General features: G+C 52.6%; 1 protein-coding gene across 2 annotated transcripts; it reads left to right on the top strand.

Annotated features, from left to right (window-relative positions):
* Positions 1-1,985: 1,985 nt before the first annotated feature.
* Positions 1,986-22,759, top strand: MISP (mitotic spindle positioning). Of its 2 annotated transcripts, XM_034755359.1 has the most exons (6): positions 6,856-6,952; positions 10,277-10,331; positions 14,146-16,384; positions 17,689-17,906; positions 19,277-19,315; positions 22,109-22,759. In XM_034755359.1, exons 3-6 carry the CDS (start codon positions 14,278-14,280, stop codon positions 22,196-22,198), a joined length of 2,454 nt encoding a protein of 817 aa, XP_034611250.1. In that variant the 5' UTR covers positions 6,856-6,952; positions 10,277-10,331; positions 14,146-14,277; the 3' UTR covers positions 22,199-22,759. The 2 variants fall into 2 exon arrangements, with proteins under 2 accessions (XP_034611249.1, XP_034611250.1); XM_034755358.1 differs by lacking the exons at positions 6,856-6,952; positions 10,277-10,331 and adding an exon at positions 1,986-2,231.
* Positions 22,760-26,748: the final 3,989 nt, after the last annotated feature.

Raw genomic sequence — 26,748 nt, 5'->3', positions numbered from 1 at the left:
CCTCTAAGGGTCTCATGATCCTTTGCACCCCGACGGAGTGACTCTGCTCCCATTCAGAGCTTTCCCATCCTGTCATCCCACTGGTTTCCATGCCAAGCTCAGCGGATTGACCAAACCCAGAGTGGAATGCCACCCAGGGACGCTGGCTACTGCTTTACTCCAAGGCGCCATCTGCAACCCATCAGTGGTATCTCCCTTCATTTCAACCTTGCGCTTCAGCATCATCTCTTCTTACCAGTGTGGTCATGGGGCAGAGGAATCTCGGGGGTTCGTGGTTGTGGGGAGCGGGTGTCGTATAGCAGACAAGCACTAGCCTAGGGAGAAAGGCCGTCAGCCTTCCGGAGGAGTCAGAGGGGATATCCCCTCAGCTAAGCTAACTTCAACCACAATCAGGATGCAGGAGCAACGTGTGGGTGTCTGTGTGACCCGGGGCTTGCCCTGGTTTTTTGTCAGACAAAGGAAGAAAGAAGAGACCCCTCCATGTGCCTGGGGTGGCGGGAGCAAATCCGTCACTTGGGGCAACCATCCAAGATTGTTTCGTTCTCCCAACACCAGGAAACAATTTCTCCCTGGCCCTGGCAAACAAGCCATGATATAACGCCACATTCTGCCCCATAGGGCTTGGCTGGGGCAGGGCAGGATGGGGCTGGGGGCCAGGCTGGGAAACAAGGAAAAGGAGCTGATTTCCAGGGCTGAATGAATGAAAGCGATTTTCCAAAGGGTTAATTTCTGGATGCCGCTGGACCTCTCTGCCGTTGAGGAAGCAACATTAAGGTAAATTAGATCTGATCAGTAGGAATGTCAGACTGTCCAGGCCTCCGGGCCACCAGGTGTTTCAGATCATTGGATCCCAGTGGCCCAGGAATTCTGGGGGCTTTCTTGTACATGTCTATCCCTGAACCTGGAACCAGATCCAGCTCTGTGTGTTGTAGGGACACGCATGACGCAGACATGTGCAGAAGACAGGGAAAGCTGTGTAATCAGACAACTTCAGCCTGTCTCTCTCACACTCAGGCGTCCTATGTGTTCACAGACGCACACCAAGCACATGTATGAGTGTGGCACATAGGATCACACCACTGAGGGATGGGAAAGACCTGTCAGTCTATCCCTGTACAGGGGACGGATCAGAAACTGTGCCCAGCCTTTGCCAAAAAGCTAGCTGGGTGTTGCTCTGCTCAGATACCCTGTTAAAGCACATGAGGCCTAAACCCTCCCCACGATCTAGTCATGTGAGAGCCAGCCGGGTCCCTGTTATACACAGCCACATGGGAGCCCAGCTCTCAGCCCATCCCTCAAGGAGCCTGGGGGCTCACATCAAACGTGGTCTGCCACAGAACCATGCACAAGAAACAGGTGTAAGTGATGCCTGGAGCCCGTTGTCCCCTGATCCCGGGGCATCCAGATGAGGTGGGCCCAGCTCCTCCCTCTGTTTCCCTGTCCCGCCCACCCCCTGCAGCCAGTTCACCTCTCCCAGGGATACTCACTCCTTTCTGATGATCACGACAGGTGGGATACTGTGGTGTTAGTGCCACCCCCCTGCTGCCTTTGGAGATGACAATCTGGGGGTCCAGGTTTCCCAGGGAGTTGTGGGAGCCCAAGGGAGTGTGTGTGTGTGCGTGTGTGTGTGTGAGAGAGAGAGAGACACACACACACACAACCTAAAGCAGGCAAAGTGGTGGGGACACCCAACCAGAAGAGCAGAGGGCTGGATGGGAGCTCAGAAGCACAAGGGAAGGGAGCAGCCAACCATGAGGTTCACCTGGCTTTTCCTCTCCCCCCCATGACCTACCCCTGCGGGGCTCTTGGCTGGGCTGCCTTCCCCATTCCTGCTGAGTGTCGTGCGGCTCTTGCTTAAGAGGGTGCAGCCAACTCCCTGCAGCGCCTAGAGAGGAAGTGGAAGGAGGAGCGCTCGCCAGCTGGGATTGGCTCCAGAATAACTGGTCACTCCCCAGCCGGGTGTAAACAGACTAAATCCCCTTTCTCTTTCTGCTCCAATCAGTCCTACGCGCTGATGGATCGCGGTAACCTGCAGAGGCTGGGAGCCTCATCCCCATCAGACTGACGGCCGTGGGCCTGCCCTGGACAGCGGCTCTTTCGCCTAGGACCCGGCATTGTGTGCCACGGGGCAGCCTTCCTGGCGCAAACTGTGATTCCAGGGGCGAGAGAAGATGTTTAAATACACCCCGCCGTGGCAGGTCCTGTGTTCCACCCTGGAGCCCAGGGCACAGGTAAGCGCAATGGTGAGACATTCTTAGGCTGTTTCTTCATGTGAATCTTCACCCCCCAGCGCTAAGAGGAGGCTGTGTGACCTAGTGATTAGAGCAGGGGGGAGATGGAACTGTGAGCCAGGACTCCTGGGTCCTACAGCCTTTCCATCCCTGGGCTGGAGTGTGCCCTAGGGTTAGGCTGGGGATCCGGACTCCTGGGTTCTGTTCATGCCTTGAGTACAGTTTAGTGATTAGAAAGGGGTGGGGGAATGGAAGCCAGGATGCCTGTGTTTTCTATTCCCAGCTCTGGGAAGGAGTGCACCCTATGGGGTTCAGACTGGGTGCCAGGACTCCTGGGTTCTATTCCTGGGTTTGGTTGGGGGTATGGTCCAGTGGTTAGAGCAGGTGGGTCTGGGAGCCAGGACTCCTGGGTTCTATTCTTGGTGAGTGTTCTCTAGCAGGTTAAGCAGGGGATTGGAAATCAGGATTCCTGTGCTGGCCCAGTGCTTGGCTACATTCCACATCAGCTGTTGTTACCTCCAAGTGACCCTGGCGGACACCAGACAGACTGGTTAGTTCACCGCTCCCCTGGAAGCTGCTGGCTTTCTAACAGCCCTGGCGCTCGCAGGTGTAAGAGGAGAGCCGGTTGTCCGTGCAGGGAGCCCTGCTGGGATCAGGACTATGCGAACATCAACATCCCACTCACATCAGAGGGAAGTGAGAGCCTAAATCACCTCTCTGGAGCACCGCAGCATAATGGGTGCGTCCTTCCTGGACTTACCTGCTGCAGGTGTGTTCTATCCAGACTCTGCTGGTACGCTCACCAGCGCGGCAGGGACCTTCCACCCGCATTCACCTGCTGTATTCAGCCACACGCCAGGTACCTTCTGTCTGCCCTGCCGTGAAACACTCAGCAGCTGGGAGGTGTCCTCTGCCTGCACTCACCTGCTGTGTTAAGTAGCTGCGCTCTGCTTGAAGCTGTCTGAAATGTCCAGCAGCCGCTAGCAGCGTTCTGTAACACGCCCCAGGGCTCTGAGACCCAGAGCTAGAGCATCGGTGACACCTGCCAAGGGATACAAGAAATCCCAGCGCCTGATTTTGAACTAGACACACCCTCGTCCTGAGGGTGTGGTAACTTTCTTACCCACGTTAACAGACAGTGGACTTTGTTTCAAATCCATGGGGAACGAGACCCTGTGCTCCCTGCCCAGAACACATCTGCTTCTGCATACTGGAGCCTTAGCCCCGGTCTACACTACGAGTAGGTCAAATTTAGCAGCGTTAGATCGATTTAACCCTGCACCTGTCCACACAACGAAGCCATTTTTGTCGACTTAAAGGGCTCCTAAAATCGATTTCGGTACTCCTGCCCGATGAGGGGATTAGCGCTGAAATCGACATCACCGGGTCGAATTTGGGGTAGTGTGGACGCTATTCACGGTATTGGCCTCTAGGAGCTATCCCAGAGTGCTCCATTGTGACCGCTCTGGACAGCACTCTCAACTCAGATGCACTGGCCAGGTAGACAGGAAAAGTCCCAGTGAAAAACAAGAGCGACACTCACTAAAAAGACCCTGCCCGAGCTGGGTGAGGCCTGGGGGACTGGGCGGGGAGAGTGTTTTTTCACTGGGCTCACAGCAGAGCTGGTCAATCAGAGGGCGTGAGCCTGCCTAGAACACCTGGGATTTTCAACTACAGCTTAACAAGCCCCGATCTAGGGTTTCGGCATCGTTTCTCCCAGGCAAAGGAGAGGCGGGATTCTGCTGTGAGCGGGGATCCCAGCCCTGGAGCGATGCCTAAATCTGATGCCGGGCGCCCTGGGCGCATTGTAGGGAGTGATGGGGAGGTTGGCTGGGGAGGGGACATCGCGGTGTCGCTCTCTCGCGCCCAGTCGCTCTCATTTACACACTGAGAAGAGCTTGGGCCCCGTCCCTCTGCTGAGACGCCACGTTGTTGCTCAGCAGAGTCTCCCTGGGGGAGAGGCCAGGGCCCGGCAGAGGGTGAGGTGTGCCCGGCACTGGTCTGAACTTGCTGCAATGCCCCCTGGGGAGTGGGTTTTCCCCTCTCTTGTTCAGCTTCCAACTGGGGCAGGAAATCAAAACAGGGACGGGATTTTTGTTCGGTGTTTGTGCAGCGCCTGGCGCCTGGGTCTGACTGGGGCTCTTAGGTGCTAGAGTAATACAAATACTAAGGAATAATAATCATAATTATAAAGCAACGGAAGAGGCCACTGTACCACCACGGATCAGCTGCTAAGAAACACCAACCCCCCGGACACCCCCTGCCCCTGGAGGCATTGGAACGTGGGGCTTCTCTGGAGACCTCTCTGGCCAGGGAGAAGCGCAGTGCTGGGACTGGCCTTGAAGGGGTCGAAGCCACGTGCCGTTGTCAGGACGGGGCTCTGGACGGCACTATCAGGCAGCAGCGCTATGTATCAGGAGGCGCTCTTGTCTGGTGCCACTGTTGATTGGCAGGTAGCATAGGGTGCTGCCGTTTACTGGTCGCTCGCACTAGGTGGCACTTCCAGAAGGTGGCGCTGTGAGCGTCATGAGGCTTTCCCCCAACCCGTGAACTCAAAGGATGCCGGAGAACGCCCCCTCTCCTGCCCCTGGCGCTGGCTTGTTAGATGGAGGATGCACAGGGGTCCTCTGCAGAGAAGCATTGATTGCATCAGCATACCCATGGAAAGGGGAGGCCTTTCCCCTTAGTCTGACTTCCTCTTTCCCCTTGTTGGTCTTGCCTCCAGGAGACGTGAGATGTTGCTGAGGTTTATTACGAGCTGCCCAGAAGCACCTCCCGCCAACTGGTCCTTAGCAGAGCAGGGTGATGGTGGCAGCGCCAGTCCCGGGGCCGGGGAGGCTTCCGAGTTAGTGCCACACCCTAAGGGGAGGCAAGAGAGGCCAGAGTTCGATTCCCAAGATCCCCAGGATGGCATGGCCTGGGAGCAGCAAGGCAGCCAATGAAAGACTCCTGAGGGATAAGCCCTCTCCCAGGAGGCTTTGCAGCTGCTGAGCTGAGTGTTCGGGGGCTAGGGTACCGTGCGTTGGCGAGAGCTCCCATCTCAGCTATGCAAGAGCAAACACTTGGGGTATCAGACATAATACACAGCTGGGACAGGAGAATCCTGGCCGGGGAGAGGCGCCCATAATGTAAACAGGACAGTGCGTGTGCCTGAACCCACCTCCTCCTGAAGTGTTTGCTGAGCAAGGCCGTTTTGGTACCCTTCAAGGGCTCTTGGGCACAGTCCTGCCCTTTCCAGAAATTTGCTTCCTTTTCAGCAATAAGCCACAGGTAAAGAGCTCTGACTACCACGCTCAGGTATTGGGGCTTTGTTCTAGCATCTCCACTTGACAGTCACTAATCCAGTGTCTCCCACGCACCGGCTGATGTGGCAAGGAGCTGTATGATCTCCCAGCCCTCGGGCAATTTATATGACGTGGGTGACAGTTACAAGGGTGCAGGTAGCAAATTCCAGATCCAGCTTTGAATCCAAACAACCGTCGCCCTTCTCTGGTGCTGTGTGTCGGAGAAGCTCCAAGCTCTTTACATAGAGAGAATGTAGCACTTGATTGGACCGTGGCCACAGGGGCTGCTGGGTAATAGAGGATGTGGTGCTTGGCTGGGCAGTGGCCCCAGAGGCTGCTGGGTAATGGAGAATGTGGTGCTTGGTTTGGGCAGTGGCCCCAGAGGCTGCTGGGTAATGGAGAATGTGGCGCTTGGCTGGGCAGTGGCCCCAGGGGTGCTGGGTAATAGAGAATGTGGCGCTTGGTTTGGGCAGTGGCCCCAGGGGCTGCTGGGTAATGGAGAATGTGGCGCTTGGCTGGGCAGTGGCCCCAGGGGCTGCTGGGTAATGGAGAATGTGGCGCTTGGTTTGGGCAGTGGCCCCAGGGGTGCTGGGTAATAGAGAATGTGGTGCTTGGTTTGGGCAATGCGCTGCACTGCACTGATGAACTCACACTCACAACTCTACTCGTGCAATGGGTCAGCGTCATCTTTATACAGATGGGGAAACTGAGGCCCAGAGAGGGGAGGCGACTTGCCCAAAGTCACAAGGCAAACCTGTGGCAGAGGTAGGGAAAGGATTTCAGCCACAAGATTTCCCTCAAATGTCAGGATGGTTTAGATCTAGGGCCTCCCTAGGGTCTGGATCTAAGAGGGTCTAGTTTGCTGCATCAGAGAAGCTGATGGGTGGTAAGGGATGGCATCAAATGTATTAAACCGTGGAGCCCGTGTCTCTGCCAGGGGAGGGGGTAGTTTTCCCAGCAGATGTCTCAGTGCATTCCAGGCTGCAGGACAAAGGATCGAAAGCCACCTCTCGATGCAGCCAATGCGAGGCCTGCCGGAGAAGGGCCAAGCCTGTGGCCCTGGCTCCCTCCCGGTGAGTCTCTGCAGTAACTCAGCTGCCGGATAGTTCCAGGCTGCTGCAAAGTGCAGGTCATCACGATGAGGTGCACGTTGGGGGAGGGAGCAGGGCACTAGACTCAGGTTCAATAACCCTTTGCCTCCAACAGCGAGCCCAGGCAAATTCTCAGAATTCCTTCACTGACTTGGGGCCAGGAGCTTATCAGGACAATGCAGCCCGTGGTCTCCTGGCAGCTCCGGCAGCGTCACCCCACCCTGCCCCCAACCCAGACCTGCGTAGTTCAAAAACACACTCGCTCGCAAACACCAGCCCAGCCGGATGCCCCCTAAGAGGTCTCCATGGGGAACTGGAACGCCCGTTCTGGAGGGTCCATTTGACAGTACGTGCATTGTGCTCTGGGTGGGGTGGGAGGGCTGGATCAGGGGTGGGGCCTCAGTAGACTTTGCAGCTCCTGCATAACTTTCTACTGCTACTGGTAATACAGCCTAGCTCTTCTATAGCGCGTGTAGCCAGGACTCTCAAACGCTTACACTGTACTGTATGCGTCGTCTGTACACCAGTCCAGTGTGTGCAAATGGGTCTGTGTGTGTGTTTATGCATCTTTGTGTCTGTGTGTGTGTGTGCACCTGTGGGTGTGAGTGTCTGTGTACGGATGCCTGTGGGTGCTCTGTGTGTATGTTTTGGTCAGTGTTCACGCATGAAAGGAGCGAGAACCAAGCCAGTTGTGTTTGTGAAGAGCCTGTGGTGTTAAGTCTGGGGAGGGACTGGGGGCTGCTGGGTAATAGAGGATGTGGTGCTTGGCCTGGGGAAAGCCCCAGGGGCTTCTGGGTAATAAAGGATGCAGTGTTGTGTATGGGCAGTGGACCCAGGGGGTTCTGGGTAATAGAGGATGCAACGTTGGGTCTAGGCAAAGGCTGCAGGGGCTGCTGGGTACTAGCGTGTGCGGCGCTTGCTCTGGACAATGGCCCCAGGGACTTCGGTGCCCTTTTTAATATTTGCGGGGCAGACCCTGAGCAGTCCATGAATGCTACAGAAATGCCAGCGCCCTGCGGGGTCGCTCCCTGCTCGTCCCTCTCACAGTAACGAGGTGATGGCGCTACTTCTGGCCTCTCTTTGCAGTCGTTCTACCGACCAGGAACCGGAGGGCAGGAGAAGGGGGCAGTAAGGAGCAGGGTCTGGGAAGGGTTGGGTTTTGCCCCACTGCCTCCTTAGTTTCTCTCCCAGCCTTGGGAAGCAGCAATTCAGGTCTTGCTTTTCTTGTCCATGTTGCTGGCAACAATACATTGCTGAGGAAATTATTACAGAGAGTGGGGGTTGCTGTGGGCTGAGTGTGTGGGGGGCCGGCGCGGCCCAGAGCGATGGGGACCGGGCACGTTGGGGCCAGCGCGACCCAGAGCGATGGGGACCGGGCACATTGAGGCCGGCGCGGCCCGGAGCGATGGGGACCGGGCGCGTTGGGGCCGGCGCGGCCCGGAGCGAGGGGGACCGGGCGCGTTGGGGCCGGCGCGGCCCGGAGCGATGGGGACCGGGCGCATTGGGGCCGGCGCGGCCCGGAGCGATGGGGACCGGGCGCGTTGGGGCCGGCGCGGCCCGGAGCGAGGGGGACCGGGCGCGTTGGGGCCGGCGCGGCCCGGAGCGAGGGGGACCGGGCGCGTTGGGGCCGGCGCGGCCCGGAGTGATGGGGACTGGGCGCGCTGGGGCCGGCACGGCCCAGAGCAATGGGGACCAGGCGTGTTGGGACGGCCCATCCCAGCGCCCTGGTGAGGAATGTGCTGTAAAAGAAACTGGCCCTGTGACCAGAGGCCCTTTAAATATGAGAAGCCACGATCTCTAATGCTCCTAAACGTTCCATGGTCCACAGCTACACCCATCTCTGCCCATCCTGTTGTGCCCCAGCTCCCCTCTGGAGCTGCAAGGGGTGAGTCCCTGGGCATGCAGTGTGGGGGCTGGGTCCAACTGCACTGGGCTTGACACCCTGTTTTCGCTCAGCACCCATGGGTTGTGTGGCACTTTGTGACTCAGCCCTGGCCAGCAGATGAGAGTTTCCCCAGTCAGCAGGTCACCGCCAGGCAGGGATTCCCTCCCTCTTGGCTGTACCAAATTCTCCCACGGAGGGGGGTATGATTTGGTCTGTGGGCTCCTGTCCATGGTCTCTCATCCCCTCCCTCCTCCTCGCCTAGGCCACCAGTGCGCTGCTCATTCTCCCCCTCAAACTACAGGGCAATGAACCCCACAACTAGCAGAGGCTTGCCCCATATCTTCCTATCCGGGCGTTAGAAAAGGTTCAGAGAAAGGCAATTAAAATGATTAGGGTTTTGGAACGGGTCCCATATGAGGAGAGATTAAAGAGGCTAGGACTTTTCAGCTTGGAAAAGAGGAGACTAAGGGGGGATATGATAGTGGTCTATAAAATCATGAGTGGTGTGAAGAAAGTGAATAAGGAAAAGTTATTTAATTGTTCTCATAATACAAGAACTAGGGGCCACCAAATGAAATTAATGGGCAGCAGGTTTAAAACAAATAAAAGGAAGTTCTTCTTCACACAGCGCACAGTCAACCTGTGGAACTCCTTGCCTGAGGAGGTTGTGAAGGCTAGGACTATAACAGGGTTTAAAAGAGAACTGGATAAATTCATGAAGGTTAAGTCCATTAATGGCTATTAGCCAGGATGGGTAAGGAATGGTGTCCCAGCCTCTGTTTGTCAGAGGGTGGAGGTGGATGGCAGGAGAGAGATCACTTGATCATTCCCTGTTCGGTTCACTCCCTCTGGGACACCTGGCATTGGCCACAGTCGGGAGACAGGATACTGGGCTGGATGGACCTTTGGTCTGACCCAGTCTGGCCGTTCTTATGTTCTTATCCCTGACCACCTGCTTTAATGCTCTCCATAGAGAATCCTCTTCCAGCGCTGTTCCGAGCCACAGTGCTACCCAGTGACCACTACGGAAATCCCCAGGGTGGAGGGGGCCATCCTTGGGGATTCCCACCATCTGCTGAGCGACTCTTAGCATGACCAAACTCCCCTTCACGTTCACACACGCCCCATTCGCTATCTGTCCCCTCCCCTCTCCTCCTAGAAAGAGCCGAGAATAGAACCCAGGAGTCCTGGTACCGCTGTCCCTTACTGTAAACATAACCCATAGCCCTCCCTCAGCCCCCTGCCCCCAATCCTCTGCTTGATCAGCTCCCCTCACAATGTTCCTCCCTCTGTAATTGGGAAATCTGGCAGGACGAGCAAAGAGCCCTGTTGCTTCCAAAGACAATGGAAGTGGGCGTGGGCCTTCCTCGGAGGTAGGTCCTGGATCATGAATATCCATCCAAGGGTTAGTGCTTCTTCTCCTGCTCCATTCCCCGGGCTCCCTGGGAGTGGGGCAGGGAGTTTAGGAACCTGGCCATTCATTCAGGTGCAGGCCAGGGTGTATGTAGAGGGTACAGGCCAGGAGTATGGTTGTGACATTGTTCCCTCTCAACGCACAGAGTGCTGCATGTGTGGATCCCGTGCACGTGTGACATACGGGGTGGGGGATCCTGGGTGGGGGATCATACAGGGACATATTTCCTGCCTGCCCGCCCCACTGCACAAAAGCCAGAAGCAGGGAGCCAGAAGCAGCATCAAACTCTCATGCTCTTCGTTGAGGATTCCCTTCGTAGACCTCGCAGCACTTCAGAAAAGTGGTTAAGTCTCATTATCCCCATTTTACAGATGCGGAGACTGAGGCACTGAGCTGGGACATGACTTCTGCGCAGCCAGCCAGCAGGTCTGTGGTAGAACTGGGCAGAATATATTTCCTGCCCATGTCTCCCCCCACTTGGCCACGCTGCCCCCAGACCAAGATTTCCAAAAGTGACTCGGGACTCCGGGTGCCCAACTTCAGACACCTTACAGGGGCCTGATCTGCTGAGTGCTGTCTGGTAATCGGGCTCCTTTAATGTGTCTAACGCTGAGCACCCCAAAAATGGAGCCAACCCAAATCACTAGTCCCTAGGGTCCTTTCCCATCCGACACGGCATTGCAACAGTGGGGAATGTTTTCAAAGGCCCACTTTGGAGTCTAAGTCCCATTGGCTTTACCCCCTGAGGTGCAGATCCTCAAAGGGATTGAAGCGCCTGACTCCCACGCGCTTCCCACTGAGGCTCTGGGCTTTGGAAAAGGTTCCCGCTCCAGGGGCCTGCTCTAGCTGGCAGCTCACTCCGTGGCAGCGCCGTCAGAGGAACGTGGAGCGTACAATGACGTGTCCAGTGCTGACAGCCACCCACATTCCACAACGGCAAAGCCACTCCCAGCAGGGACTTTTGACCCCTGGACAGGAGATAAGCTGCAGGCGGGTGATAAGTTTCCAATCTCCGTGTAGTCAGGAGCTATAAAGGAAGGATAATTACCTGCCGGTATGAAATGAGAGAGTCATATAAGAATTCAGCTGAGCATAAACTCTTGGGAACTGCAGCTCCATTGGATTTCGGTTCCCAGTGTGCACCGGGCCCAATCCATCCCTGGAGTCAAGCATCTTACACCTGCTGTCCCCGTGACTCTCTCTAAGCAGGTCAGTGTCCGTGCAGTGAAAAGCCTATGGGAGCCAGTCAGACCTGCTAGAAGCAGAGGTGGCTTCAGTGCCAGTGCATTGCACCTGCTTTCTCCAGGTGTGAATTTGACCCTTTCATCTGGGGGCAGTGGCTTCCCAGAAGCACTGCAGAAATGGCTTCGGAACGAGTCGGAAATAGCTCCAGGGTCTCTTCTGCTTGGAGCAGATGTTCTGCACCAGTCACGCAGTAGGAAGGGCTGCAGATACCGTTGCCAGAGAGGGGGTGTTGTAGTTCGAGTAGGGGACAGGGAGTCAGGATTCCTGGGTTCTCGTTCAGGGAAGGGAATGGGGGGTAGTGATTAGGAGTGGGACTCAGTTCTGGGAGGAGAGTGGGGTCTAGTGGTTAGAGCAAGAGATGAGGCACCCTGGGTTCCATTCTACACCCTAGTATCTCGCTCTAATCTGTCAGTCAATTTCCTCCACTATAAAATGGGGTGTCATAATATTGACCTCACCTCCAGCTGGGAGGCTGAGTTAACTGTATTTGTAAAGCCCTCAGCTCCCGGGAGGAACAGCTGTGCAAAGTTCTCCAGTGGCTGGCAGAGCCGTCCCTCACATAACTCAAACATGAGGCTTGTCGCTTCTTCGTGCCTGACGCATGCAATGGCTAACCTTAGCAGGGGACACCATTTTACTGACCGCAGCAACGTCACAGCTGGGAGAGATGCGACCGCATCACAGCAGCCCTTTCATCGAGCTGTACAAGGCATTACAAGGTCCAGTGGCTGGAAGCTGAAGCTGCAGGCTAGAAATAAGTGGAAGTATTTAAAAGTGAGGGTGAGGGGCATTAATCATTGAAACAACAGACCTACGGTGCTGGGGGATCCTCCAGCACTTGAAGTCTTTACATCAAGAGTGGGTATCTTTCCAAGAGTCGCTGGGTGACTTTCTCTGGCTTGGGTTATACAGCTGGTCACACTCGATGATCATGAGGGTTTCTGATGGCATCGAGAGACCTATAGTCAAGGTTGTGAAGAGATGTTGTGAAGGCCAAGGCTATAACAGGGTTCAAAAAGGAACTAGACAAGTTCACCGAGGATAGGTCCATCAATGGCTATTAGCCAGGCTGGGCAGGGATGGTGTCCCTAGCCTCTGTTTGCCAGAAGCTGGGAATGGGCGACAGGGGATGGGTCACTTGCTGTGATCTGTTCATTCCCTCTGGGGCACCTGGCATTGGCCGCTGTCGGCAGACAGGACACTGGGCTAGATGGACCTTTGGTCTGACCCAGGAGGGCCGCTCTTACGTTCTTCTTATGTTCAAGGTGCAATATACACCTCTACCCCGATATAACGTGACCCACTATATCACGAATTCGGATAGAACGCGGTAAAGCAGCACTCCAGGGGGGCGGGGCTGCGCGCTCCGGCGGATCAAAGCAAGTTCGCTATAACGCGGATTCACCTATAACGCGGTAAGAGGTTTTGGCTCCCGAGGACAGCGTTCTGTCGGGGTAGAGGTGTACTTACTTTGAGCCTGATGCAAGACCTCCTGAAGCTATTTCTATTAACTTCAGTGGGCTTTGGGTCAGGCTTTTACTGGTTACATGTAATCACGTCTCCTTCTAGTGTCCCCAGCTATGATAACAGCTGGCTACGTACTACCCCTGGATGGAGGGTCCCCTTTAGCTCAAAGGGAGAACTCTGGTTTTGGTGCTGTTTTCGATTGCTGCTGACGTGTGTGGCAAGGATTATTACATAGATAGCCTGGACTCCCAGCCCCGCCCCAATACATAAATGAATGCACTGCGTAGATATCTATGGAGCTCCCCATCCCTGAGAAATCTGTGCTCCACTAATCGACTCCGGATGCAATATAGCTCCTGCAACAACAAAGGAGGTAACTGGTTTACAGTCATCGGAGGATTAGCCTAGACTCTCCTGCTGCTGTCGCCACCTTCAGCAGGTTTCATAATGAACAATTGGCATGAGAAGGCATAAAAGCCAAGGTCAAGGGCTGGAATTTATTTCTGTTTTGCACGATACTTGGGTGAAAGTTCGCTGCATTTTATGAGTCATGGAACTGTGTTTATGATCCACACCCTTTCGATCATTTCAAATATATACCCTAGTTGCTGGCGCTTATCGTTCCCTGGCTCGAGAGGGGGAAATCTGCGAGAGCTACAAAATGTGAACGCTAAATGACATTCTTTTTCCATCCACAGGTTCATTCCCCTTTGCTATCTGAGCTTCGTTGTCTTTCCCTGCCTAGGTCTTCTCTAAATATGATCATTGCTGAACAACCTGTGTCCATAACGCACCCATGGACATAATCATTGTGCTAAGCACCACAGCCACAGAGAACTTTATAGCCATAGAACTCAGATCCTCCTGCTCCAGACACATAGGTCTGTAGCACTGAGCTAAAGGAGAATCCCTTGTGCCAGCAATATAGGGCCTATGACACATAGTTAAGCAGTCCTGATTCTCTCCAGTAGAAGGAGCATTATGTGGGTTATAGCAGCTGTCACCAGGTGGCGCTTTTCCAAGTTCTGAGTGTGTGAGCAAGTTTTGATTCTCAAGAAGATACGCAGTGTTGTTGTTAGTTTTGGCTTATGCAAGGGTTTCGGGTAGGGGCAGCTTCAGGAGAGAAGGGGCTGTGAGAGCAGCACGAGAATTTGCTGCCTGCCATGGACTCTGATTTTAGGCAATTCTTGATGCAGAGTTGCTCCCGGGGAAGCAGACATTAGTGTTGGGCTGAGATTCCTGGAGGACTGCCCTGCATGCTCTTTGACCACCTCTGTTCGGGAACTGGTGTATATGTGTAAATAAAACAAGTTACACTGAGAATATATCCATATTCTGCATCGCTGATTTTTCCTCCACTAGGAAGCTGACCTGCAGGGCCCTGGACATCAGCTACTGATCAGCAGAGGAGTAACTCTGGGGTCAGAATGGAACACTGGTGTCAGGAGAATGAGCAGCGTTCTCATACTCATTTGTGACTTCGGCTCCTTGTGTTTCTCTCTAACATGTGACTTCCCTCCCGCTTTAGGGACAGCAAAACGTCTTTCATGCAGAAGGCCTTCAGGTGTATGAGGAACCCGTGATTAACCCCACTGGTGAACCGCAGCTCAGAGTCCAGGAAGACGCTTCTGAAGAGTTGATTGAGGAATCGCCCCAGGAAATGGACAGAGTCACCAGAAACCTGATCTTCCATATCCCTCACACGACTCCTGAATACAACACTCACCAAGGCAGCTCGTCTGCAGAACTGAGAGCTGAGAGCAGCGATGACGTGTTTGCTCCTTACAGCCAGGGCAAGGCTGAAAATGGCCACGACTGGAGACCCGGCTGTCTGCCAGAAGACAGATCTGAATTAGCAACAAACTCCCTGGATGCTGGAAGGGATCTCTGGACTCCACCTCCAGACAGAGAGTCCAAGCTAGAGCTCGTGAAGTCGGGGATGTTGTATGATGTCAGGGCTTATAAAGAGGAGAGGAAGCCATCCAAGCTGTACTCGGATGATGAAGAAGAGCTGAATTACCCGCTCACCCATTTGGACATCTCTCCCGAGAAAGCAAAAGAGCTCGAGGAGGAGAGGAAAGAGGTCATCCAAAGCCAGGTGGTGAGGAGAAGCTCCACCATGGCTGAGAAGCAGAACTCCACAGAGGAGCTGGATTCTCTAAGCACAGGCTTAGCTGGTAGGTATGAGGCTAAGCAGGGAGGAAGCTATGCCACCAGCTTTGCCCTTTGCTTTGATAACCCTTCCCCGGCTCAAGTGAGGACGACCGTCGACCCTGAAAACATAGACAGGGAGCAGATCAACTTTGCCGCTGCCCGGCAACAGTTCCTCACGCTGGAAAAGACTAACCCAAGCTTGCTCTTCAGCCCGAGGCAGCAAGTTATGCCTCCAAAGCCAGAATCAACTCAGAACACCTTTGAGGGAGCGTGGCACAGCGCTGAGGCTGTAGTAAAGATGTTTATGGACTATGACGATGCCAATGCACCCAGCCAGAGAGAGATCAACGGGTATGATGTGGTGTACAAGACACCCATGGCTGAGGAGCTGTATGCTCCCAAAAAGGCTGGCATAGAAAGGGACGATCCCAACGGGAGAATGGCCAGCTTGACCAAAACCTCTTCCAGAGATGACCTGGACTCCGGCTTGGGTGAAATGTCCAATGAGTCCAGCGGGGGTTACGTTAGCGATGGAAGCCTGTCCAATGAGGTCTTCGACACTCAGCTGGATTTCAAAGCCAGCAACCAGGATCCTGCCAAAGAGCTGAAGGCCAGGAATGAGACGCCCATAGAACGGGAAATCCGCTTGGCAATGGAGAGGGAGGAAAGCCTACGGAAAGAGAGAGGGATCCAGAGACAGACCAGCAGCCGTGAGCTGGTGGAAATCCAGACCAAGCCCCTCCTCTCCACGTCTCTCTCTTTACCTTCCTCCAGGAAAGTGAAAGACAAAGGCCGTGTTTCCTTCTACGTCCAGAGGGAGATCGAGCAGGAAACCAAGCGGGAAGAAGATCTGAAGAAGGAAGGGAGGCTACTGGGGATGTATGATAAGGGGACGCAGCAGGAACTGGGGGAGCGCAAGAAAGTGTTTGAGCAGGAGGGTGCCTTCCCGGCCCCACACAAAACAGCGTTTGCAAAGAAATCAGAGGACCTAACGGGGACCCTGAATGGCAAATTTGCACTAGAGCAAGCCATGGATGGCAGCTTCAGCCCCACGGAGAGCACCACAGATGGAAAGAGAGTCCCTAACCACAATGTGAATCTAATAAGCTTCCAGGCTGATCAGCCATATTCTACGCTAAACACCAGTCAGAGAACCCCGGCGGATGAGCTGCTGTCATGCAATCAGCCCTCCGGCCGCTGCAGCAAGTTGGTGGATGAGGATTCCTTCGGGGCAAGGTGCCCCAGCAGTACAGAGAGGGCAGATTCCACACCAAGTCCAGAGGAGAGGGTCAGGGTGCACAAGGAATCCTTTGCCACACCGTTCTGGAAACCCAAGATCTCCTTTGTGAGCGACCCGGGGACACAGGGCCTGCTCGGAAAGGAAAAGATGCTGGAGCCAGCGGGCACCCAGGAGGACCAGTACACCCTGAAGAAGGGCAAGCCCCAGACGTCTTGGCTGATCGAGGAGGAGATCCGGAATGCTCTGCAGAGGGAACAGGAGCTGCAGGAGCAGCGGAGACACAGGCTGCTGACTGACAGCTTCTCTCCAGCCACCGATGACGGCTCTGCCTGGGAGAAGGGCTTCCGGTCTCAGCTTTCATCTCAGAGTTCAGGTGAGGAGAGAGAGACAGAACTATGGGGCTTCGCTCCCTTGGGGCCAGCGTGAGTCCTATGCATCACCAATGTCCTTATGCCCTGGGATTCTTGGCGACAGCAGGGCCCCTTTTATCTGCCCTGGCTGCATAAGGGGGCCTTAGAGTGAGTGGAAACAGCCCCAGGATGATTTTTGCCCCCCCGAACACACTCCGGTGCCCCCCCCCCGCCCGGCCCGGTTCCCAGTGTAGCAGGTGGATTGGAGTCATGACCAAGAGCTATTCTGTGCTTCCAAAGGCCCCTAGGAGACCATGGGAACCATTGGGCAGGTCCCTGCACAGCCCCAGAATTGGGGGAGCACAACCAGCCTACCTCACCTTCCCCCCTGCATCCTTGTCCTAAGCCCAGGAATGGAGTAACTGAGAGCCAGGCCTTTAGGCTTTAGATAGTGCAGAGAGTTGGTGCTGGCCCCCTGAGCAGAGAGGAGTTTTTCCCTCAATGGATATCCAAGGAGCCTGCAGCCTAAGAGAAGGGCTCACAAGGAGTTAAACTGGGACCCCAGATCCTTGTCCCCCTACCCCACCCCACCGCTTCCCACGTTTGAATTCAAATCCAGCTCCAAAGTTCATGGCTCAAGCCCCATCTCCAGCGCACAAGCATCTCCCCAAGGAGCGCCTTCTGGTCTGACTCAGGCAGATGCCATGCCAGATCACCTTCCCCTGTTTGCTCATTCCTCTCCCGTGTCAGCCTCCCACACCCCTGGGAATCCAGTCACGGCTTGCAAGCTGCCCAGCTGCAAGCAAACAAACAGAGTAAAGGTTAAAAATGCCACGTCCCCTCCACACCTCTGGGGCAAACATCCCTGAGAACAGGAGTGGGTGGGGGTGGGGATTGGGGGGGCAAAAAAACTCCTCCCTGCAAGGACTTGCTCAGCTCTCCAGTAGGATGCCCATATCCTGTTAGCAAACAATGCCTGCTGGAGGATTCCATTACTGGAGCACAGAGCGGCTTGATCCGGAGCCCACTGACGTCCCTGGGAGTCTTTCTGTCGATTTCCGTGGGCTTTGGATCCAGCCCAGACTGCCTGGGTGGAGGCCGGGTTGGGGTGGAGAAAGCATAGAGGGCGGCCTTAATAGAATTAGGGATGGGTCAGAGCAGGAACTGCAGACCCAAGACTCCTCTGGATTCTGGGGGTGCTCTGGACTCAGGCCAAAGGAAAACTCCTGAGACCTTGCTCCTGTTTTTTATATCCCATGGGCCCAGTGACCTCTGAAAACGCATCCCCGGTTTCTGCTCCCTTTGCACGTGTGTCTTTCTCTTTAAGCCGCCTCGGGCATCGCTGACAGCTACTGGGTGACTGAATCACCCGTCTCTGTTCCTGCCTCGCACCAGTCAGGGACGCCGGGGTCAGCCTCTCCACCTAACGTGCCCAGTCCTTATCAGGGCTACACGGGCAGACACGCCTCTGAAACAGCCCATGACGGTCCCACGGGGCCCCCGCGGGATGAGAAGAAGAAGATGAAGCTGAAAGAAGACAGGAAGGTGAGCGCTCCTGCCTGGCAGCCTCGGGGCCGGCCTGGGGCACAGTCACGTTCTAGCAGCGGGCTGGGTGTGGGAAGCATGGCCGTGCAGTTGCTCAGGTATAAAAGGCAATGAAATTTTGTCGACGTTGCGCGTGGTGCTGGCTGTGAGAGGAAAGGCTGAGTCTCCCCTGCTGCCTTATTTCACCTGCCACTTGGAAAAGCGGTAGGTTAAGGCACCAGGCCAGGGCTTAGGTGACCTGGGGTCTATTCCGGGCTCTGCTGCAGATTCCCTGGGTGTGACCCAGCTCAGCTCCCTGCCTGTGAAACCTGCCTACTTCCTGGGCCTGCGGGTGCCCACATCCTGCAGGGAGGGAGGCTGGCTAGACGGTGCAGCAGCTGCACTGCCTGAGGGCCTGTCTGTGCCACAGTCAGAGGGGTGAGTGCACATGGAGACCTGCCCACGCTAGCTTTGATTTCGCTAGCAATAGCAGGGACGCTGTGGCAGCCTGGGCTAGCCGCTTGAATACGTCCCCAAGGGGCTGGGTGGGCTTGTACCAATGCTGCCACGTCACTGCTATTGTCCTTGGAGCTAGGCAGAATCATAGACTATCCAGGTTGGAAGGGACCTCAGGAAGGGATCCAGTCCAACCCCTTGCTCAAAGCAGGACCAACCCCAACTAAATCAGAGCTCGCTTGGCTACGTCCACGCATGCTTGTGCCCTATTCCTCCCCACCCACTTTGGGAGGGCTGGCGGTGGGTGGGGTCTGTGCTCCACCGCCCCACAAGCAGGCGCAGACTCCTTGAACCTTCCCCTCCACACACACTTGATGCAGGCCCAGCACCGTCTGTCTCTGTAGGGCAGGGGTGGCCCACGTGTGGCTCCGGAGCCACATGCGGCTCTTCAGAAGTTAATATGCAGCTCCTTGTACAGACGCCGACTCCGGGGCTGGGGCTACAGGCGCCAACTTTCCAATGTGCCGGGGGGGGTGCTCGCTGGTCAGCCCCTGGCTCTGCCACAGGCCCTGCCCCCACTCCACCCCTTCCCGCCCCCTCCTCTGAGCCTGCAGTGCCCTCGCTCCTCCCTCGTCCCACCCAGAGCCTTCTGCATGCCATGAAACAGCTGATTGGGAGGGAGGGGGAGGTGCTGATCAGCGGGGCTGCCGGTGGGTGGGAGGCGCTGGGAGCAGGGCAGGGGCGCTGATGGGGGGCTGCTGACGTATTACTGCGGCTCTTTGGCAATGTACATTGGTAAATTCTGTCTCCTTCTCAGGCTCAGGTTGGCCACCCCTGCTGTAGGGGGTTGCCCCTCGTGCCTGTATTCTCTTTATCACCCTCCCTGTTTCTCTGCCAGGTTCCTTTCGTCTGACCCTTTTTTTCCCCTCTTGCAGTATGCAAGCATTGAAGCAAGCGATGACGTCAACGCAGAGGTAAATACATCAGACACTTAAGCCTTGCCTCAGATTTCCCCTGTCTTCTCAGACCCGCCTCCCTCCTCCCAAATACCCACATGGTCCAGACCACGTCTGCATTTCTCTGGCACTCATTTCCTTCTAGCCAGGAAGATTCCAATCACTGAGCAGAGCTCCGAACGTCAAGTCCCCCTCCAACAGGCACTTCGGGAAAGAGAACTGTGAGGGCACCTCTATGTGTGGCTGTGGAATGCCACGGGCAGGGAAAGGGTTAACAGCCTATCCTTGCGCAGTGTAGCTACTTTGTCTGGCGTTGCATGGAGGAAGTTATTCCATTGTGAGAGGAGAAGAATAGAAGTTTTTTTCTAGCCAGTCTCTCACTCCAAGGTCAGACTGTGCTAGGAGCCAGCCCCAGCCAGGGTTAAGGGAAACTCCAGTGGGTTAACACTAGTAGTGAGTTCATTAGAAATAGGCCGGATCCAAACAGCCTCCAGCATTGGGGAACATCAGATGGGAATCCAGCCCCTGGAGGCTAAGAGACCTCTTGGCCGAGTCCAGGTCTCTGATCGACTTTGGGAAGTCCTGATCTGAGTCTCAATCCAATTCTAGGTTTAGTTTTGTGAGCTCAGGCTGTGGGGAGCCTTCATTGGTCCTCTTGGGCACACATCGCAAACGCACCATGTTAAATTCCTAAAGTTTCAAGTCAGCTGATGGAAAAGGAACGTTACTGAAATACCCGAAACAGACAGGGCCTTGAGTCTCTGCTACTCTGCACCTTGTGCTGTTGTTGACATCTGTGCCAAAGGGATGTAAAGGGCTACTCAGCCGGAATGGTAGCGGATTACACCCATCTGCCACTGGTGTCAGAGATGGCACAAGGTCCTGGGCAGCAGTGAACCAGGCCTGTAGTGTTCAAGCCACGCAGTGGCTTAGGCCTGGCGTACGCTGGAATATTGCAGAGAGCTGGTCTCTGCTGGGGATGGAAAATTCTTCTCCAAACTTCATGGATTACTAAAGAGCATCTTCAAACAGCTGAATTGGGCTGACTAAACACAGCACTTAGGCAACAAAGATGTTTCCAAGCATGAGAGAGAGGAGTGGGCTGACAGAGACACCTCCAAGAGTGAACGCTCCCGGAAAAGAAGAGGAAGGACAGTCTGGTGGTTAGCAGCCTGCAACTTGGGAGTCATGGAGTTTAAAGCCAGAGTGGACCACTAGATCATCTTGTCTAAACTCCTGTATATCACAGGCCAACACCAACACCAGCCAGCACTCGCTCACTAACCCAACAATCGGAACGAGGCCAAAGTATTAGAGCTTACAGGAGACTAGACTGTTATGTGCCACAGGTAGAGAAGGAGGAGCTGAGGTGCATCAGTGCCCAAGGCCCTCACAACGGCAGGGAAATAATTAAATGAGACTCAGATTCAATTTCCTTCTCTGCCACAGACTTCCTGCATGGCCTTGGGCAAGTCACTTAGTCCCTCTTTGCCTTAGTTCCACATCTGTAAAATAGGGATAATAGCACTGCCCTGCCTCATAGGGGGCATTGGGATGATAAATACATTAAAAAGAGTGAAAAGCTTAGACACTACATTAATGGGAGCCATGTAAGTATAATAGATAGATCCTGCTTTCTCGTTCTGCACAGAGGGCAGGGTTTAGCTGGACAGGTGTCTCAGCAGCCTGGCCCTACTCAGTGCTTGTTTAAGACACTTTCCTTGTGGATGTAGACATGTGTAACTAGCCAGTCAGTCTGGCAGATGTGCCTGGTTCAAAAGCAAAACTCCCACCAATTTCACTGCGAGCAGGACTGGCTACCTTATCACCGCCTTCCTCCGTAAGGGCCTGTAGCGGGGTGCCTACTCTGCTCCTAAAATAGAAGGGGTTAAAAGCAGCCCTGGAGAGGGCTGGGCCTGGGGTTGGCTGATTTGGGAAGCAGCCGCAGCTGGGCCACGCCCCAATCAGGCCACAGCTGGCCTGTATAAAAAGACTGTAAGCGAGGCCCCCAAGCAGTCTCTCTCTGCATTCAGAGAGAGAAGGGTCTGGCTGTAGGGAGCTAGAGACAGGGTACCTGAGTGGAGCAGGGCTGGGGAAAGGCAGAGGAGCTGGGGAGCTCCAGTCGGAAAAGCCCCAGGCTGCAGCCTAGCATTAGGCTAATAGGTACTGGGGGTTGCAGAGGGCAACCCAGGGGTAGGCCAAAGCAGCAGGTCCAAACCCAACCTTGACAGTGATGAGTAGGCTGATACTGCTGTCTGCCCCAGGGTGTGGGGCTAGACAATGACTGGCAGTAGCCTTATGGTGAGGTGGGAAGAGTGGGTGGGGGTTCCCCAGGGAGGGGAGACCCTAAGACTGAGGGGTCACTGCTGGGAGGGTAGCATCCCAGGTACAAGGGCACTGGGGCTAGGGAGGGACACGGGGGGCCAGAGGACAGGCAGATCACAAGCCTGCAGAGGGTGCTCCGGAGCTGGAGTGAGCTAATTCCCAGGAGTCACCAGCAGGAGGTGCTGCAGGGGTGAGTTTGCTCCTCTACAGGGCCTGATGTTGGGATTTTTTTAAAAGCGGCCTCCAACTTGAGTCACCACGAGTCAAATTTTCCATGAACTGTGGGTGGTCAACTCTTTTGAAATCAAGACAGAAATGTGTCAAATTAGGCACTCTGAACTTAAGACAATTCAGATCAGTGCATGCTGCTGAAAATGTTAGGCCTAAGATTTGGTGGGAGGAAGGGAAGGTTAAGGAACAAACAGTTTTACAAAAATAAAAAGCCAGTGCATAGGAATCAGTCTATAATTTTGTGTTTAATTTTAGATTTTAGAAAGCACCAGAGTGACACGCCACAAGAATGCCATGGCCAAACGCTGGGAATCAGGACAGTTCTTCAACAAAGAGAATGCCTGAGGAAGCTCTCGCAGCCAAGGGAAGAGCAGTGACCCCGCCAGACTCCGCTTTGTATTTACATTTACTCCGCTTTGGATTCAATCTATGCTAAGTACAAATCATCCAATTGTTTCTCCACATGATGATTGTAAGACTCATGGACTTTTGAAAATTGCATATGTTTAAATCTCAAAAGGCGACTGTTTAAAAGTTTTAGCTTGTGCTTGTATCCCCGCCTGCCAAAGGAATATTTTTAAGGTGGAGAAATGGATCACTTTAGTTTCTACTTCTCTGCAAGTAGATACAGGCTAGATGAAATGAAACGCGGACTGTAATTTAACTCCGAGCTGTGTCCCTGTGGCTGGCAAAAGGAGTTATTTCTGAAGTTGTCTTAGGTGCTTAGCTACCACGCCATTAGAACGTCCCTTGATAGACAGATGTCTTCGGATCTTCACAAGCATCAAAATGGGAAACAGAGGAGAAGTTGATATGATCTGTGGAGATGAGTGCTATATAAAATATATATATTAATGCTGTTGTTTATTTTGCTAATAATTTATTAAAGAGTCATACCTCCCCTCATTCTTCCCAGCCTGTCTTGTCAGTAGAGATGTTCAGGTGAAGTTGTGTTGGGGATTTGAAAGTGTGTGTTTAGGGAGAATGGGGGGAAGGGAGGGGAAAGCCCTTGAACTGCAGTGACAAGCTTTCCTGGAGGAAAGGGTAAGTAGGAATTCCCAGGAGGCCTCTTTATGTCTGGCCCAAGGCATTCAAAAAGCGGAGGTGCTGCCCTGCTCACAGGAGTGGGAAAATATAAGCAAACCTCAGGATACTAACTAGGGCTATCAAGCAATTAAAAAATGAATCGTACAATTAATCGCGCTGTGCAACAATAATAGAATACTATTTAAATAGTTTTGGATGTTTTCTACATTTTCAAATGTATTGATTTCAGTTACAACACAGAATGTAAAGTGCTCACTTGATATTTATTTTTTATTACAAATATTTGCACTGTGAAGAAATAGTATTTTTCAATTCACCTCCTACGCATACTGTAGTGCAACCTCTTTATCATGAAAGTTGAACTTACAAATGTAGAATCACATACAAAAAAATTACTGCATTCAAAAATAAAACAATCCAAAATTTTAGAGCCTACAAGTCCACTCATACTTCTTGTTCAGCCAATCACTCAGGCAAACAAGTTTGGTTGCAATTTGCAGGAGATAATGCTGCCGGCTTCTTGTTTACAATGTCACCTGAACGTGAGAACCGTCCTTCACATAGCACTGTTGTAGGTGGCATCGCAAGATATTTATGTGCCAGATATGCTAAAGATTCATATGTCCCTGCATACTTCAACCACCATTCCAGAGGACATGCGTCCATGCTGATGACAGGTTCTGCTCGATAACAATCCAAAGCAGAGTGGACTGATGCATGTTCATTTTCATCATCTGAGTCAGATGCCACCAGCAGAAGGTTGATTTTCATTTTTGGTGGTTTGGGTTCTGTAGTTTCTGAATCAGAGTGTTACTCTTTTAAGACTTCTAAAAGCATGCTCTACACCTCATCCCTCATAGATTTTGGATGGCACTTGAGATTCTTAAACCTTGGGTCGACTGCTGTAGCTATCTTTAGAAATCTCACATTGGTACCTTCTTTGCGTTTTGTGAAATCTGTTGTGAAAGTGTTTTAAAACGAACATGTGCTGGGTCATCATCCGAGACTGCTATAACATGAAATGCAAGTAAAACAGAACAGGAGACCTACAATTCTCCCCCAAGGTGTTCAGTCACAAATTTAATTAATGCATTTTTTTTTAATGAGCATCATCCGCATGGAAGTACGTCCTCTGGAATGGTTGCCGAAGCATAAAGGGGGCATATGAATATTTAGCATATCTGGCATGTAAATACCTTGCAACACCAGCTACAAAAGTACCATGCAAATGCATGTTCTCACTTTCAGGTGACATTGTAAATAAGAAGCAGACAACAGTATCTCCTGTAAATGTAAAAACAAACTTGTTTGTCTTAGCGACTGACTGAAAAAGTAGTGGGACTGAGTGGACTTGTAGGCTCTAAACTTTCACATTGTTTTGTTGGAGTGCAGTTATGTAACAAAGAAAAATACATTTGTAAGTTACACTTTCACTATAAAGAGATTGCACTACATTACTTGTATGAGGTGAATTGAAAAATCATGTTTATCATTTTTACAGTGCAAATATTGTACTCAAAAATAATATTGTATGCTTTGTATTCTATGTAGTAATAAAATCAATACATTTGAAAATGCAGAAAAAATCCAAAAATATTTAATAAATTTTAGTTGGTATTCTATTGTTTAACAGTGTGATTAATCATGATTAATCTTTTTAATTGTGATTAATGTTTTTGCATTAAGCGCGTGAGTTAACTGCGATTAACTGACAACCCTAATACTAACATAACCACTGGCATGTCCATCTTCCAGAAAAAGGATCCCAGTATGGTGGGCCAGACTGTGTTATGTACATTCCACTAGGGGGCTCCAGAACAGAAGCAAAAGCAGGATTTTCAGGAAGGTGGATGTATTTCTTGAAGCAGCCACAGTAGGGAATTGAAGGGCAATAGTCAAAAGTACCCTTACTTGGGGTGAAATTCACCTCAGTGGAGACAGCCCAGTGACAGACTCAATCTCTCACTTGGCGCTGGTGTAAATTACTACACATGACCCAGAGTAATGGAGAATGGGGCCTGTGGAGCGTCCACCAAATTGTCTCACCAGGGAAGGGAGAAGGTGGAACAGGCAGAATTCAAGAGAACTCCTATTGAAGAATTGGCTTGTCACCACTAGAGATCTACATCCAAATTCTGACTAGGGGTAACATTTTCAAAAGCACCTGTGTGATTTAGGAGCCTAAATCCCCTTGGTTTTCAATGAGATTTAGGCTCCTAGGGCCCAGATCCTCAAAGGTATTTGTGGCGCCAACTCCCACTGAAGTCAATGGGACGTCGCTGCCTAATACCCGCTAAGAGCCTATGCAGCTTTTGAACATGGGACTCAGGCACATGTTACCGGACATCACAAGTGAAATGAGCATGAAGTTCTCATTCAAATCAACGTTGCCCCATTCTCTCAAGCCCACCATGCAGCATGACGCTGGCTCTATTTCCCAGGCTCTGGATGGAGCTGCTTGGAGGTCAACGGTAGAAATGAATGGGGGAAGCCAACACACCATCTGCTTGGACGAGCCCTTGTCAAAGCCAGCGCTGTCAACCTCAGCTCTAAAGTCAGGTAGAAATTGACAGGGAAGAACAGACTCATGCGGTTGGATTACTTTGTGTAACCACTGAGGGCAAACATTCCCTTCTTTCACTGCCTCTTCTACTTCTCAAGTCTTAAAAGCAGCACCCGGGAGGACTCGTTTTATTAAAAGCCGTATGCACAAAAAGAGGAAGGGAAGCTGAGTTTTGCCTGAGTTCTGCTGCAAAGAGTGAAATTGCTGTCTCCATTCTGCAAATGTTAAACTCAGCCGGGCTCAGAGGGGTAGCCGTGTTAGTCTGTATCAGCAAAAACAACGAGGAGTCCTTGTGGCACCTTAGAGACTAACAAAATTTATTTGGGCATAAGCCTTCGTGGGCTAGAACCCACTTCATCAGATGCATGGAATGGAGGGCTCGCCTCTCCTCTGAGCAGCCAGTAGGGGGTGTCAAGCCCTATTTATATCTTGCTCCACCACCTATTGTTCTCCACACAGCAGCTAGGAAAGCACTGTGTGAGTCCTGTTCCGCCATGTGTGCAGGAGGCTACGTGACCGATCTTTTCTCCATCAAATTCTTGAGCCCTGTGTTTGGGAGGGAGCCCAGTCCAGGGGCTAGGGAACTAGATGGGGAATCACAAGACTTGGGTTCTCGTTCCAAGTCTACTACTGACATGCTGTGACCTTGGGCAAGTTGCTTCCCCTCTCTCTGCCTCAGTTTCCACATTTGTAAAATGGGGAGAATGACACTGACTGTGCTTTGAGATCTCTGTATGACAAAGCACCCGTATAAAAGCTAATTTACTGTAAACATTCCCAACTTCCTTTACAGTCCAATATTATAGCATTTGATTCCTTTCTGGATATGTGAATTATACAGACCGGAAGTACTGACAATTACTCAGACCGGTGTATCACTACAAATCTCTAATCTTCTCTGTTTAGGAGGTGGGCAGCTAACAGGTGCAGCTTGTCTGTCTGTAAGCCTATCCGTTCATTTGCGATCACAGTGTATCCTGAGAGAGAAATGACGGCATCATAGCCTTGCAGTATATGGATGACTGGCTCGTTTGCAGATTAGAGGTGGAAATATTAGAAAGCCGCAACACCGCAAAGGTTTTCTTTGGAACTATTAGTAGGATGGACCGCTATTTATATTTAAGGAGTCAGTGCCCTAAAAATTTTTTTTTGAGACATTTGTAATTCAGCCACTTTAATTTGCAACTGTGTACAACTTGGCATGCAAGCAGGTATTGCCTTTTTTAATTTAGATGAGAGCATTTCAGTGATTTGTGTTTTGTTTTTTTAAACACACACGAACTAG

Source organism: Trachemys scripta, chromosome 22 (assembly GCF_013100865.1).
Source record: "Trachemys scripta elegans isolate TJP31775 chromosome 22, CAS_Tse_1.0, whole genome shotgun sequence".
Taxonomy (NCBI): domain Eukaryota; kingdom Metazoa; phylum Chordata; order Testudines; family Emydidae; genus Trachemys; species Trachemys scripta.
The sequence above is the reverse complement of the archived record's forward strand: the minus strand, read 5'-3'. Positions and strand labels throughout refer to the sequence as shown.

Bases quoted from the DNA above. Each gene is read 5' to 3' on its own strand.
- MISP (XM_034755358.1), top strand. From the start codon at position 2,172: ATGTTTAAATACACCCCGCCGTGGCAGGTCCTGTGTTCCACCCTGGAG. The intron at 2,232-14,145 runs GTAAGCGCAATG...CTCCCGCTTTAG, and splicing joins CCCTGGAGCCCAGGGCACAG to GGACAGCAAAACGTCTTTCA. The intron at 17,907-19,276 runs GTGAGCGCTCCT...CCCCTCTTGCAG, and splicing joins AGCTGAAAGAAGACAGGAAG to TATGCAAGCATTGAAGCAAG.